Source organism: Pongo abelii, chromosome 6 (genome assembly GCF_028885655.2).
Source record: "Pongo abelii isolate AG06213 chromosome 6, NHGRI_mPonAbe1-v2.0_pri, whole genome shotgun sequence".
Taxonomy (NCBI): domain Eukaryota; kingdom Metazoa; phylum Chordata; class Mammalia; order Primates; family Hominidae; genus Pongo; species Pongo abelii.
The window spans coordinates 45,223,344-45,239,000 of record NC_071991.2 but is presented as its reverse complement, the minus strand read 5'-3'; the positions used below and the strand labels follow the sequence as shown (position 1 = coordinate 45,239,000).

At 41.1% G+C, this 15,657-nt stretch overlaps 1 protein-coding gene across 5 annotated transcripts in view; it reads left to right on the top strand.

Moving 5' to 3' along the window:
- RALA (RAS like proto-oncogene A) overlaps positions 1–7,067 on the top strand; it is an 87,219-nt gene extending 80,152 nt beyond the window's left edge. For all 5 annotated transcript variants that reach the window (XM_009242850.4, XM_063725732.1, XM_054560569.2 and 2 more), the window contains one exon: positions 5,067–7,067. In XM_009242850.4, the coding sequence (XP_009241125.1) occupies positions 5,067–5,189 (123 nt within the window). In that variant the 3' untranslated portion in view covers positions 5,190–7,067. The remainder of the gene's footprint in view (positions 1–5,066) is intronic.
- The last annotated feature ends 8,590 nt before the right edge of the window (positions 7,068–15,657 follow it).

Below are 15,657 nucleotides of genomic sequence, written 5' to 3'. Positions count from 1 at the left end.
GGGGAGATTACATAACTGGCTCAAGGTCACAGGGTTCGTGGTGGCATCTGTGGCTTCTGGGTCTGGCCAACTCTGGTGCTCACATGCTCACATTCTTTCTTCAATATTTTACTCAAAACAATGGTTGGGGCCCAGGTGCGGTGGCCCACGCCTATAATCCCTGCACTCTGGTAGGCCAAGGCAGACAGATTACTTGAGCCCAGGAGTTCGAGACCAGCCTGGGCAACATGGCAAAAGCCTATCTCTACAAAAAATAGAAAACCTAGCCAGGTGTGGTGGCGAATGTCTGTAGTCACAGTTACTCGGGAGGCTGAGACAGGAGGATTGCTTGAGCCTGGGAGGTGGAGGCTGCAGTGAGCCGAGATCATAACCACTACCCTCCAGCCTGGGTAATGGAGTGAGACCCTATCTCAAAAACAAAACAAAACAATGGTTGGAATAGCTAGTGTATCTCCCATTTCTTATGTCATCCACTACTAGAAGCCTGATCACAAATTTTCAGGAATAGCAAGTGTTAATTTCCTTTTATTAAATTGTGAAGTGTCATGCTTTGTCACAGAACAAATGCTAGCTCTCCATAAGATCATTGGCTCATGTGTTATCCTCATCTGGAGTCCAAATAGACCATTAGGTGGAAGTTTCAAAGATGCAGATTTTAAATCTACTCATGAAAAAGTGTCATAGCCACCAGAGCTGGGGCATGGCATGTCTCAGGAAGCCACGCTTGTCACAGAGGAATCACTCCAAGGCTAGAGGAACATCTGGGCAATCCTACTTGTGTACTCATTGGATTCATTCAATGACCTTGTTAGTATCCTTCTAGCTAAATGCTCTGGTTCTTAATTCATGACTCCAAGGTTGCTCTTGATTTTAAGGAATATTTTGGCAGAATAGAGAGAAGTTGAGCAAATATTAACAGATGTCCAAAGGGGCAGCGTGATTTATTATGTCAGGAGAATCAGTTTTATGTTGAGGGAAGAATTTTGGTAGAAATACACTGTATTTTTTGGAAAATATCATATTTGGGTTTTTTCATTGTACAAGTAATACATGGATACATGCTTATATAAAGAAAAATTCATAATATAGAAACATAAGGAGGAAAAATGAGTCACTTTTCTCCCATAGTTCACTCCTTTCCCCTCCCTTTCAGTAACCAGTGCTAACACGGGTGTGTCTTTCCAGACGTTAAAAGCAGGCATACATATCTCTAAGGGAAAGTTTGCGTTTGCTTGTTTTTTCTCCCTGTATTAATAGGATTTGTGTATATATATATATACACGCACGTAATATATTTTGTATCTGTATATATAGAGCATATTTCTGTGGTGTGCTTTTTAAATTTTATGACAAATCTTACAGCTCTTCCATGTCACTGCATATAGATGTATCCATATTCTTTTTAAAACCACAAAGTATTCCATGGTTAGACTTTTCCATAATTCAGCCATTTTCCTATTAATGACATTTGTTTGTTATAGCACTGTTCACAATAGCCAAGATACGGAACCAACCCAAGTGCCAACAACAGATGAATGGATAAAGAAAATGTGATATATATACACTATAGAGTACTATTCAATCATTGAAAAGGATGAAATCCTGTCATTCATGGCAATATGGATAGAACTGGAGACAATTAAGTGAAATAAGCCAGGAACAGGCAGTTAAACACTGCATGTTCTCATTCATATGTAAAAGCTTAGAAAAAATTGATCTCATAGAAGTAAAAAATAGAACAGAGAATACTAGAGGCTGGAATGGGAGGGATAGGTAGAGATTAGTTAAATTATACAGAATTACAGCTAGATATGAGGAATGAGCTCTGGTGTACTATACTATTGTAGATGACTATACTTAACAATAATGTATAGTTTCAAATACCTGAAAGGAGGATATTGAATGTTCCCAACACAAATAATAAATGATTGAGATGATGGATATGCTAATTACCCTGGTCTTAGTCATTGTACGTTATATGTATCAAAACATCACTGTGTACTCTGTAAATATGTGTCAATTAAACAGACAAAATTCAATTGAAAATAAAATCAGAAATTAAACCTTCATCTAGTTTCCTTTTCATAGTGATTTATCTGCATTAGAAAGCAATACTGGGAATATTCCAATAATTACATTTAGTTAGAATCGAGACCTCCTGTCCTAGCTAGTTAGCCAGAGACTTGAAACAGAGGTCTTCTGAAATTCCTAGTCTCTGGGGAAATAGAATCACAACTAGTGGGGGCAAAAACTCATGGCTTTTATGTCATCATTGTGTTCCGTTCTGTTGCATACTTTGTGTGTGTGTGTGTGTGTGTGTGTGTGTGTGTTTTATGCTTTTTTCCTTTTAACCGTTTATGTTCCTTCATGTTGGTCCTATGTCCATTTGACTCAGCCCATTTATCTTTGATAGCTTCCTTGCTTTCTGACTTAAATTTTATGCTTCTTGCTGCAGATCAGGAATCAGCCATTCATCTAAGGAACTCAGGTTCTGTTTAGGAGGAATGATATTTAGCAGCCACAGCATAGTTACATAATTTGCTTGTTGCTATTGTGTTGTCATTTTTCAGTGAATAGTTCTAGGAAATAGGTATTATTAAAAGAAAAAAAAATGTGATCATGTTGTTATTTCCAATTCAAATTTAACATTACAAATGTTTACATCTTTGATTTTGTACTTGTATCTTTTCTCTTACACTGAAGATCTTGGTTCCTAAATTATATTAACATAATTCCTCCCTTGCATTAATAAAATAGTTCCAAAAGAGCAACATTGCTGTCACAAACAAACTACAAAATGAAGTTTGGCTGGGTGTTGTGGCTCACGTCTGTAATCCCAGCACATTCGGAGGCTGAGACAGGTAGATCACCTGAGGTGAGGAGTTGGAGACCAGCCTGGCCAACATGGCAAAACCCCATCTCTACTAAAAATACAAAAATTAGCCAGACATGGTGGTGCATGTCTGTAATCCCAGCTACTTGGGAGGCTGAGGCAGGAGAATCTCTTGAACCCAGGAGGCAGAGGTTGCAGTGAGCTGAGATTGCGCCATCGCACTCCAGCCTGGGCAACAGAGACTCTCTCAAAAAAAAAAAAAAAGTTTAAGATTTGTCTTTGTTTTGTTTTGTTGGAATTTTGTGTCTATTTTTATCCTTAGCATCTATTCTAAAATAGATACTTTCTATGCTATGTCTTACAGACCTTTGAAATAATTCCTCTAGTCAGTCTTACTTGTTTGTGTCTTTTTGTTTGTTTGTTTTTTGAAATGGAGTCTCACTCTGTTGCCCAGGCTGGAGTTCAGTGGCACGATCTCAGCTCACCGCAACCTCCGCCTCCTGAATTCAAGTGATCTGCCTCAGCCTCTCGAGTAGCTGGGATTACAGGCATACGCCACCACACCTGGCTAATTTTTGTATTTTTAGTAGAGATGGGGTTTCTCTATGTTGGCCAGGCTGGTCTTGAACTCCTGACCTCAGGTGATCCGCCCACCTCAGCCTCCCAAAGTGCTGGGACTACAGGCATGAGCCACCACGCCCAGCCAGTCTTAATTTATTTTAATTTGATTTTCAATTTTTAGGATTTGATATTTTGTTTTATTTATTTATTTATTTTATTTTTATTTTTGAGACTGAGTCTCGCTCTGTCACCCAGGCTGGAGTGCAGTGGCACAATCTTGGCTCAGTGCAACCTCCACCTCCTGGGTTCAAGCAATTCTTGTGCCTCAGCCTCCCCAGTAGCTGCATTACAAGTGCCTGCCACCACACCCAGCTAATTTTTGTATTTTTTGTAGAGACGGGGTTTCACCGTGTTGGCCAGGGTAGTCTAGAACTCCTGACCTCAGGTGATCTGCCCGCCTCGGCCTCCCAGAGTGCTGAGATTACAGCTGTGAGTTACCACACCTGGCCTAATTTTATTTTTGAATATGTAAAACACGTATGTCTCTAAAGTAGAAATTCTATAACAAGATATACTCAGAGATGCCTCACTCTTCCTTGTACCCTCCTCCCTTCTTGAAAATAAAATTGATTAGTAGGGTTTGGTTTATTATTTCATTGTTCTTTGTGCAAGGGCGAACAAATACATGTATACTCCTGCCCTACACACACACACAGGTAGCGCTCCATCTGCTATTCTGTGCCTTGCTTTTTTCAGACGCGTTAGGAAAGGCCACATCAGTCATGACATACACACACTTCTTTACTCACAGCACTCATTGTCGCTTTCGTATTTCTTGCTTATCTTTAGTCATACTGAGTTTTTTAATTCTATAAGTAAAAACATTTTTTAAATCCAGAATTCAAAAGTGATCATAAAAGTTATTCCTCCTTTTATCATATACTCTCAGCCGTTTATGTGGAGTGGGAGTGGGAGTGTAAATGTGTAGCCTTCCAGACCCTTCTATGTTACAGAACATAGGAATTTCTTATTGAAATTTAACTTTGAATTGTTATACTCGTAATTTTCTTAGTTACTATGCTAATATCTCATTATTTACCGGTTCCTAGACATCGGACAAAAACTGATAAATTCTCAAATACAGAGTAACAGACAAAGTTGTTTCATAGTGTCTGGTATCAAGATGATAAAGCATACACCCATCTTCCTCAGCTTCATTTCTAAAAATGGAGCTGAGGAAACCAAGTTATGAAATATAATCAAATTATTAAATATAAATTTAAGCATATATTATTAAATATAAATTAATAAAATACATTTATTGATTATAAAGTACTTAAATATAATCCATTGAGTTTTATCTTTGGGTCTGTCATCACCTTATAGCACTTTTTAGACTTTTGTCTCAAAAACTGGAACAGAAAGATCAGGTTTTATTACATATGAACATTTTTACCATAAAGTGTAATTCAGAAAACTTCCTAGTTTCCTCCTTTTTTCAAGATACTAGGAAAATCAGGCTTTAGTTTTATGCTTTCCACTCTATACTCCCAAACAAGAGCTCTTAAATATTTATACTTGTGTTACCCCCAAAGTTTACTGCTGTGATTTGGAGAAGTAGTAAGTTCATATATCTGTTTGCTTTATTTATCCTATTTTTTTTTCTTTCTAGGTATTTTTTGATTTAATGAGAGAAATTCGAGCGAGAAAGATGGAAGACAGCAAAGAAAAGAATGGAAAAAAGAAGAGGAAAAGTTTAGCCAAGAGAATCAGAGAAAGATGCTGCATTTTATAATTAAAGCCCAAACTCCTTTCTTATCTTGACCATACTAATAAATATAATTTATAAGCATTGCCATTGAAGGCTTAATTGACTGAAATTACTTTAACATTTTGGAAATTGTTGTATATCACTAAAAGCATGAATTGGAACTGCAATGAAAGTCAAATTTACTTTAAAAAGAAATTAATGTGGCTTCACCAAGAAGCAAAGTTCAACTTATTTCATAATTGCCTACGTTTATCATGGTCCTGAATGTAGCGTGTAAGCTTGTGTTTCTCGGGCAGTCTTTCTTGAAATTGAAGAGGTGAGATGGGGGTGGGGAGTGGGAGGAAAGGCGACTTCCTCTGGTGTTTATTATAAAGCTTAAATTTTATATCATTTTAAAATGTCTTGGTCTTCTACTGCCTTGAAAAATGACAATTGTGAACATGATAGTTAAACTGTACCACTTTTTTTAACCATTATTATGCAAAATTTAGAAGAAAAGTTATTGGCATGGTTGTTGCATATAGTTAAACTGAGAGTAATTCATCTGTGAATCTGCTTTAATTACCTGGTGAGTAACTTAGAAAAGTGGTGTAAACTTGTACATGGAATTTTTTGAATATGCCTTAATTTAGAAACTGAAAAATATCCGGTTATATCATTCTGGGTGTGTTCTTACTGACACCAGGGGTCCACTGCCCCATGTGTCCTGGTGAGAAAATAGATGCCCAGCATGGAGTACAGCTTTTGTATAGATAATTCTTGAGAAGTAACTGTCTGCTAGGAGTCTGTCCAAATTTAAAATGTGTGCCATACTCTGGTTCTTGAAAATAAGATTCCAGAGCTCTTTGATCACTTTTAATAAACTGCAAGTTCATTTTAAATGAAGGGCCAGCATATACTTGCAAGATAATTTTCAACTGCGAGGATTCAGCACCAGTTATGTTTGAATGAACCCTCCTTTTCTCTGAGATGCTGGTCCCTGGAAATCCCTTTCTGCTAGTGGTGAGCATGTAAGTGTTAAGTTTTTAATCTGGGAGCAGGGCAGAGGAAGAAAATGTCAGTAGTGCTAATGCATTTTGCACTAGAACACTTTGGGAAAATATTCATGCTTGCCATCTGTTCATTTCTAAATTTATACTCATGAAGTTACAGTTTGATACAGGAATTATTAGGAGTAATTCTGTTCTGTTTATGTTTATAATGAACACTGTAGCTACATTTTCAGAAGTTAACATCAAGCCATCAAACCTGGGTATAGTGCAGAAAACGTGTGGCACACACTGACCACACATTAGGCTATGTCACCATTGTGTGGTGTACCTGCTGGAAGAATTCTAGCATGCTACTTGGGGACATAATTTCAGTGGGAAATATGCCACTGCCAGATTTTTTTTTCCTCTTTGCAGTGGGGCTAGGACAGTTGATTCAACAAAGTATTTTTTTCTTTTTCCTCAGTCCTAATTTGAACAGGTCAAAGATGTGCTCAGGCATTCCAGGTAACAGGTGTGTACGTAAAGTTAAAAATAGGCTTTTTAGGAACTCACTCTTTAGATATTTACATCCAGCTTCTCATGTTAAATATTTGTCCTTAAAGGGTTTGAGATGTACATCTTTCATTTCGTATTTCTCATAGGCTATGCCATGTGCGGAATTCAAGTTACCGATGTAACACTGGCCAGTGGGCCCAGCAATCTCCATGTGTACTCATTACAGTCTTATTTAACCAGGGGTCCTAACCACTAACATTGTGACTTTGCTTTGAGACCTTTCCTCTCCTGGGTACTAAGGTGCTATGAAGCCAACTGACAAAGATGCATCACGTGTCTTAGGCTGATGCCACTACCCGATTTGTTGATTTGCAATTTGAGCCATTTAAAGACCAATAAACTTCCTTTTTTAAAATGTTTGTGGTGTTACTTGATGTTTACAACGTAACATGTAACATTCAAATGTATCAAATGAGGCATCTTTACCAAACAACTAAATCTTTTGAGCTCTCAGTTTGGAGACTTCTTTTGTGTAATGCCAGATTTCCTAAATAACAGTGTCAGCATTGCTCAGATTTAATCAAGGCTCAGAAATGGAAGGACTCGTGTACAACTACATTGAAGATACTCTATGCCGTCATGAAATGACAAATGTGTACATTACTTTTAGAATGCTCCAAACTCTAGAATGAATAGGTGACAGCTTTATATTCATTTTCTAATCAGAATGAGCCCCAGAGACAATTTCCAAATTGTGGAAGGAATGACACCCTATACCATTTCACCAAGCTTCAGGCCAACGTTTGATGTCTGGAGGGAAGTGTGGCCTATTGACTATCGAATAGCCTGCAAGTTAGAAACAATCTGGCCCAATATTGAGCACAACCTTTCAAAATCCGGTTCATTTTAATTTCATAACTCATAAGCAGTGCTAGGATGAGCACATTTAAGTTATAATTGGAATAATTTTAAATCTCATTGTGTGTACACATTCGTAACACCAATATGCAATATGATGTCAAATACTATGCCTCATAATCCCAGCGCTTTGAGAGGCCAAGGCAGAAGGTTTGCTTGAGCCCAAGAGTTCGAGACCAGCTTGGACAACATAGCCCCATTTACAAAAAAATTAAAAAATTAGCCGGGCATGGTCTTGCTCACCTGAATGAGTCAGAAAGTCATGTCTCAAAATGTTGTGAGAAGAACGTAAAAATTTGGCAACTTTATATTACTACCTTAAGCTATCAAAGCATTTACTAAAATTTCTGTAGAGGTTTCAGAGTAATCCAGCGTTAGAAGTCTCCTTTAGGCGAAGTCTGTAATCCCAGCACTTCGCGAGGCCATAGTGGGCAGATGGCTTGAGCCCAAGAGTGAAGACTAGCCTGGGCAACATGGTGAGACCTCATCTCTACAAAAAAATCAAAAAATTAGCCAGGCACAGTGACACGTGCCTGTAATCCCAGCTACCAGGGAGGCTGAGGCAGGAGGATCCACTGAGCCCAGGATTTCAAGGCAGCAGTGAGCTATGAACAAGCCACTTCAGCCATCAGGGACAAAGTGAGACCGTATCTGTATTTAAAAAAAAAAAAAAAAAAAGCCTCCTTTGGTGTCTGAAGTCAAGAATGGCAGATCAGTAGAGGTCTTTGTGCCTTTAGTATTCAATAGATTTTGATGGACTGCCTGCTCTGGGTTCGGCTGGGAATACGCAGGTGAAGGACAAACAGGTGTAAGGGACAATTGCAGAAATTCATACTGAAGAAAGTACCCCATGTATAAGGAGAGGAAGTGAAGTTTCAAAAAGATTAGAGGTTGTCTCATTCTCCTTATGCTGAAGTAGGCCCCCTATTTCTTAATGATCGTCAATCCATATAATATTAGCAAACAGTACATCTGACATGCAAGATATTGTATTTTTATATATCTAAATTTAATACTTAACCCAATGAGGTAGATAGTGCCATTAACCCTTACTTTGCAGATGTTGGAACTGAGGCATAGAGAATTTGAATAACTTCCCCAAGGCCACAGAACTGGTCATTATTAACTGAGATTGGAAGCAAAGTAGTCTGGCTCTGAGTCCGTGCTCTTATTAATCACTGCACAGTGGAGAAGCAACAGAATGGAGCTCAGATTACAGTTAGTTATTGCCTATACTAAAGTGGGAAACACCCGAGATTTCCCCAGGGCTGCAGCGTCTTGAATGACTGAAAGCTTGCAGATGTTGCTGTGTGAATGAGAAAGAGGCTTCTTGTGCTTGCAGCCTGGTTGCTAAGAGGATCAAGAGCCAAGAGGCAAAACCTTGTGCAGAGCTCAGCTGTGGAGCCAGGCCTGACACTGCTTTTTCCATAACATCAGTAAAGAGGCGGCATTCCTTTGACAGCCCAGAGCTTTCCTCCCATGTTTTTTTAACTGCAAAATCATTTCAGTCCTCTACTCTAGCAGTTCTGCATGCAGCTACTGTAGACAATGCCTTGTGGGTGCACGGCAAATGGGCAGGAAGTGAGGTTTGGTCATCTATTCTCAATCAGGACCCAGACACCATTGATGGGGCTGGGGAAAGGGTGGAGGAACAGTTAACATCTGTTTAAGAGAGGATATGAGACACATGAAAACTTGCAAGGCTAATCTGATAGAAAAACTGTCAGATATCTGACAAAAGATTGCTTTCATCAAAAGCCCCAAGGAAAATAAACAGAAAAGCATTTAGGTGCTTGCAAGCATATAGTACTTAGAAAATACTCCTAAAGACAGTTTTGGGGCTTGTTGAATTGGAAGCAGGTATTAGAGCTAACTTCTGAGCCTCTGCTGACAGGTAACTGGTCTATGAAGGATGTGAAATGGATTTCAGGTTATAGCCCTGAGAGGTGCATCATCACATGCCAGCTCTTTTATTTGTTTATGGACTGGTCTTTGTAAAGAATGCCAGATTCGGCTGGGCGCGGTGGCTCCCACCTGTAATCCCAGCACTTTGGGAGGCCAAAGCGGGTGGATCACCAAAAGGAGTTTCAGACTAGCCTAGCCAACATGGTGAAACCCTGTCTCTACTAAAATTACAATAATTAGTCAGGCGCGGTAGTGCACACCTGTAATCCCAGCTACTTGGGAGCCTGAGGCAAGAGAACTGCTTGAACCTGGGAGGTGGAGGTTGGCTGTGAGCAGAGACTGCACCACTGCACTCCAGCTTGGGTGACAGAGCAAGACTCCATCTCAAAAAACAACAACAACAACAAAAAAGAATGCCAGATTCAATGGATTCAACAGGTAGATATTTAGATGGTTTTCCTAGAATCCTAGAAGTTGGCCTAAAAGGCACCTTAGAAGCCATTCCCTCAGTTTACAGATGGGAAGAAAGATAATTGGCAGAGGATCACAGAAGTAACATAAGAACCAAAATTAGAATGCAGAGCTTCAATTAAGGAAAAAGAAAAAGAAAGTCATGGTGGCTCATGCCTGTGGAGGGTGAGGTGGGAGGATCTCTTGAGCCCAGGAGTTCGAGACTAGCCTGGGCAACAAAGTGAGACCACATCAAAAAAAAAAAGCGTCTGTCATCTTTCTCTTTTTTTTAGAGACAGGGTTTCATTCTGTTGCCCAGGCTGGAGTGCAGTGGCATGATCATAGCTCACTGCAGCCTCGACCTCCTGGACTCTAGTGATCCTCCTACTTCAGCCTCCTGAGTAGCTGAGACTAGAGGCATAAGCCACCACATCCAGCCAAGTCATCAGTCTGCTAATTTCAAACTCTTCCCATTTACCTTTCCAAGTTCTGGGTGGGGGCTGAGGGTGCTTTAAATGGAGACAGCACAATAGTCTGAGGGTTCCCAGAGTGTGATGAACTGAAATTCAAATTTGGCCTCCATCCTTTCTCATTTGCCTTGAGGAACTTCCTTGAACCCCAGGTTCTTCACTGTGAAACTCCTAGTCAGTGCCTAATTCCTAGGGTTATTGTGAGGATTTTACAAAGAATAAGCTATTTTTAGTACAGGGTATGTGTATTTTAAATGCAGAGAAAATTTCTCTCTGTGGCTTGCCCCCATTCTCCGTAAAAGCAGTTTCTGTGTGACATTCTGCTTGGCACCAATTAAACCATTGACAATACCCCTGAAGTCCATGTTTTATGTTGGAAAGAAGAAACTGGGAGACTCTACTTTAAGGAACCAGAGATTCAGGTTGCCACACCTTTGTATTCACTGAGTCTTAGCACTGAAAGTACCCTCAGATGGCAAGTCATGGGAACAAAGAAGTGAAGTCTGCAGTGACCAGGTGGCCTGTGCAAGGTCACAGCTAGAAAGACTTAATCTTCCACTGCTGGCTGAGTCTTTCGTGTTCTTTCTATCCCACTCTAGTATCTTTCTCAATATCTGGAGTTCCTGCCAGGAAGATGGGGATATGGAGCATAAGGACCCTAGAAGGAAGGACAGGTCAGAGATACCTGACTAGTTACAGATAAAGCTCCTCTCTCAGCCTCACTGAAGGCCTGGAGCACCAGGGGAGAGGCAAACTCGAGAGACCATTAATGTGGGGATGAATATTCTCTTTGGCCCCTGATATGAAAGTTCTGACTTAGAAGAGGCCTTCAATACACTTTTACTCATTGACTGAGAGACTGGAGAGATTGAATCATTCAACGTTTTGACCCTTAATATATAGAGAGCACATGGTTAAGCATTGATGAAGAATTTCATTCTTGAAGAATTTTTTAGAGCAACCTGAGATACCGGCTCCAAGAGTTTGTGTGGTTAGATTTTCAGGCCCCATTGCATTGGATGTGAGTGAGGATGCATTTTGGGAATTATGAGGTGGTTCACTGATTCAAACCACTAAACTAAAGCAGCCTGCCTTCACTTTGATTCTCTATTTTGGGGGTCAGCTTGCATCACCAAAGGCAAATCTTCTTGAGAGGGCCAATAGCATAAGTGGAGCATGGAGGTGAAGGTGCACAGACACCTGCATATCACATCACATCTTGTGTCTCTCTTATCCTGCCCCCAGCACATCACACTCCCACAGTGCCAGAAAGAACATACTGTCTCAGGAAAGTGATAGCAAATGAGAATGATAATACATGATGAAATCAGCAAAACACATTGTGAAGCCTATGTCACAGTTGTATTTATTCTGAGACACATTAACATCAAGAGCTTGTATCAACAGGATTTTTAAACAATAGAAAAAGGAAAACAGGAAAATGCTGAGCAGCAGCTGCAGCCTCTGGTGAAAAGGCTGGCCAGTAGCATATCCAGGTAATCCCCCTGTCTCACTGCATATCTGCCAAAGAGAGAAGGAAACATTACATTCCAGGAAATTGGCAACTGCTTTGTGAGTTTGCTCCACTGCTGGGAGGAGGCTTCAGATGAAGCACTGTCCTTATTCAAAGGTCAATAACCATTTCCAAGACAGAAGCCACAAAACTTCTGACAAGTTATCATAACAAATGAGCCTTAAAAGGACAGCTAGTGATTGTCAGGGTATGCAGGGCTCAGCAGGTGATATATTTTGGATATCTGTCCCCACTCAAATCTCATGTTGAATTGAAATCCCCAATGCTGGAGGTGGGCCCTGGTGAGAGGTGTTTGGGTCATGGCGGGAGGTGGATCCCTCATGGCTTGGTGCTGTCTTCACGATGGTGAGTTCTCATGAAATCTGGTCATTAGAAAGTGTGTGGTACCTCCCCCTCCATCTCACTTGCTCCTGCTTTCACCATGTGACATGTCCGCCCCCTTTTCTGCCATGATTGTAAGCTTCCTGAGGCCTCCCAAGAAGCTGAGCTGATGTTGGCGCCATGCTTCCTGTATAGCCTGCAGAACCATGCACCAATTAAACCTCTTTTCTTTATAGATTACTTAGTTTCAGGTATATTCTTTATAGCAATGCAAGAACAGACTAATACAGAAAATTGGTACCAGGAGGGGGTATTGCTATAAGGAGACCTGAAAATGTGGGAGCAACTTTAGAATTGGGTAACAGGCCAAGGTTGGAAGAGTTTGGAGGGCTCAGAAAACAGGAAGATGAGGGAAAGTTTGGAACTTCTTAGAGATGGGTTAAATGGTTGTGACCAAAATGGTGACAGTGATATGGAAAATGAAGTCCAGGCTTCTGAGGTCTTAGATGGAAATGGAAAACTTATTGGGAACTGGAGGAAAGGTCATGCATGTTACACCTTAGCAAAGAGCTTGGCTACATTGTGTCCATGCTCTAAGGGTCTTTGGAAGTTTGAACTAAAGTGTGATGATTGATTTAGGGTATCTGGTTGAAGAAATTTCTAAGCAGAAAAGCATTCAAGACATGACCTGGCTGCTTCTAACAGCCTATGCTCAAATGCAGGAGCAAAGAAATGACTTAAAGGTGGAATTTATATTCATTTTTTAATAAACCTTATTAATTTTTTTGAGACAGGGTCTCACTCTGTCACCCAGGCTGGAGTGCAATGGCATGATCTTGGCTCACTACAACCTCTGCCTCCTGAGTTCAAGCAATTCTCCTGCCTTTGCCTGCCCACTAGTTGGGAATACAGGCATGCACCACCACACCCCACTAACGTTTTTTGTTTTTGTTTTTAGTAGATACAGGGTTTTGCTATGTTTCCCAGTCTGGTCTCAAACTCCTAGACTCAAGAGATCCACCTGCCTTGGCCCCCCAAAGTGTTGGAATTACAGGTACAAGCAGCTGGAATTTATATTTAAAAGGGAAGCAGAGCATAAAAATTTGGAAAATTTGCAGCCTGGCCATGTGGCAGAGGAAGAAAAAGCTTTTCTAGGAGAGGAATTCAAGCAGTTTGTGGAGCAACCATTTGCTAGAGAAATTTGCATAACTAAAAGGGAGGCAACTGCTGATAACCAAAACAATGGGGAAAAGGCCTCAAAGGCATTTCAGAGAACTTTGTGGCAGCCCCTCCCATCATAGGCCCAGAGGCTAAGGAGGAAAGAATCGTTTCATGGGCCAGACCCAGGGCCCTGCTGTCCTACATAGCTTGGGACATTGCTCCCTGCATCCTGGCCGTTTCAGCTCCAGCCAGGGCACAAAGGGGCCCAGGTACAGCTTGAGCTGTCACTTGGGAGAATGTAAGCCTTAAGCCTTGATGACTTCCACTTGGTGTTAAGCCTGCAGGCACACAGAATGCAAAAGTGAAGGAGGCTTGGGAGCCTCTGCCTAGATTTCAGTATGGAAAAGCCTGGGTGTCCAGGCAGAAGCCTGCTACAGGGGTGGAGCCCTCAAAAAGAACTTCTATTTAGGGTAGTACCAAGGGAAAATGTGGGGTTGGAGCCCCCACATAGATTCCCCACTGGGACACCTTCTAGTGGAGCTGTGAGAAGGGACCACCCACCCTCCAGATCGGAGAATGGTAGATAGACCAGCAGCTTGCATCCTGCACTTGGAAAAGCCACAGGCACTCAACAACCTGTGAGAGCAGTCTTTTTAAGATAAATACAGGACTCCAAAAATAGTGTGGTGAGCTGCAAAATAGCCCCCCAAAGGTGTCCGTGTCCTAGTTCCCAGAACCTGTGGATATGTTATTATCTTATATGGCAAAAGGGACTTTGTAGGTGTGATTAAGTTAAGGATTTTGAGATGAGATGACTATCCTGGATTATCTCGGTGGGTCCAGTGTAATCTTAAGGGTCCTTCTAAGATGGAGGCAGGAGAGTCAGAGTCAGAGAGTCAGAGAATGAGATGGGAAGATGCAAGCAGAGAATGAGGGTTGTGACGCCAGGAGCCCAGGAATGCAGGCAGCCTCTAGAAGTGGGAAATGCCAAAAAGCAGATTCCCCATTAGAGCCTCCAGAAGGAACATGTGCAGCTCTGCTGACACCTTGATTTTAGCTCCATAAAACCCATTTTGGGCTTCTGATCTTCAGGACTGTAAGATAAGTCTGTGGTGTTTCAAGTCACTAAATTTGAGATAATTTGTCATATCAGCAACAGGAAACTAATGCACAAGACTCACTGGGCCTTGCAAGCTCTCCCCATCTTATGCTGTGCTCCCTTCCCCTGGCACTCCATGTTTCAGCCACACTCATTTCTTGTAGCCCTTCCCAATTCAGAGCCTTTGCACATGCTAGTCCCACTGCTGGAAAACCTCTTTCGCATTCCTCTTTGTCAAGCATAGCAAACAATATTGGTTCCTACCCCAAATTTATTCCTCCACCACCCATTTTCCTTTCTGGCACAACCCAGTTTTGTTCAGGAATCCATTCTTTTCTGTATGAAAAGAGGCTGAAGGCTCAATTCTAGCTCCAGGGAGTAAATCATGTTTGATTGGTCTAAGCAAATAGGATGATTCCATTCCCCTTGCCATCGATTGGACTAGGCATCATGTGATTCTAGCCAATAAGACTTGGGATGCTGTCTCAAGACTTCATGGGAAGAGTTTCTGCTAAATGTAGATGCACAGGGAGTAGTGGCTCCTCTTCTGTTGGTAACGTTTGTCTCTACACATAACATCTGAAACTGTGAAAGCCATTTTTGCAATATGAGGGGAAATGAGCCAACACTGACAATAGCAAGAGGAAGGTGAAGGGGACATGGGTTTTTGTTGTTGTTGTTGTTTGTTTGTTTGAATTATTGACAAGATCTTGCTCTGTCAACCATGCTGGAGTGCAGTAATGCAATCATAGGTCAGTGCTGCCTCAAACTCCTGGGTAAAGTGATCCTCTCACCTCAGCCTCCCAATTAGCTGGGACTATAGGCACATGCCACCATGCCTGGCTAATTTTTTAAATATTTGTAGAGATGAGGTCTTGCTACGTTGTCCAGGCTGGTCTGAAGCTCCTTTCCTTAAGCAATCCTCCCACCTCAGCCTCCCAAGGAGCCTGGGTTCTTGATGACATTGTTGAACTACTGAGTTGTCCAATGTTGAAGTTTCTTTATTTCTGGGCATCTTATATGGGATGATCCATTTTCCTTATTGTTGAGTCAACTAAGTTACAGTTTACAATACTTGAAGCCAAAAGCATCCTAACTGATAAACAAGGTTAATTCCTTCTCATCCTTCAGACTGAAGCTTCTTATC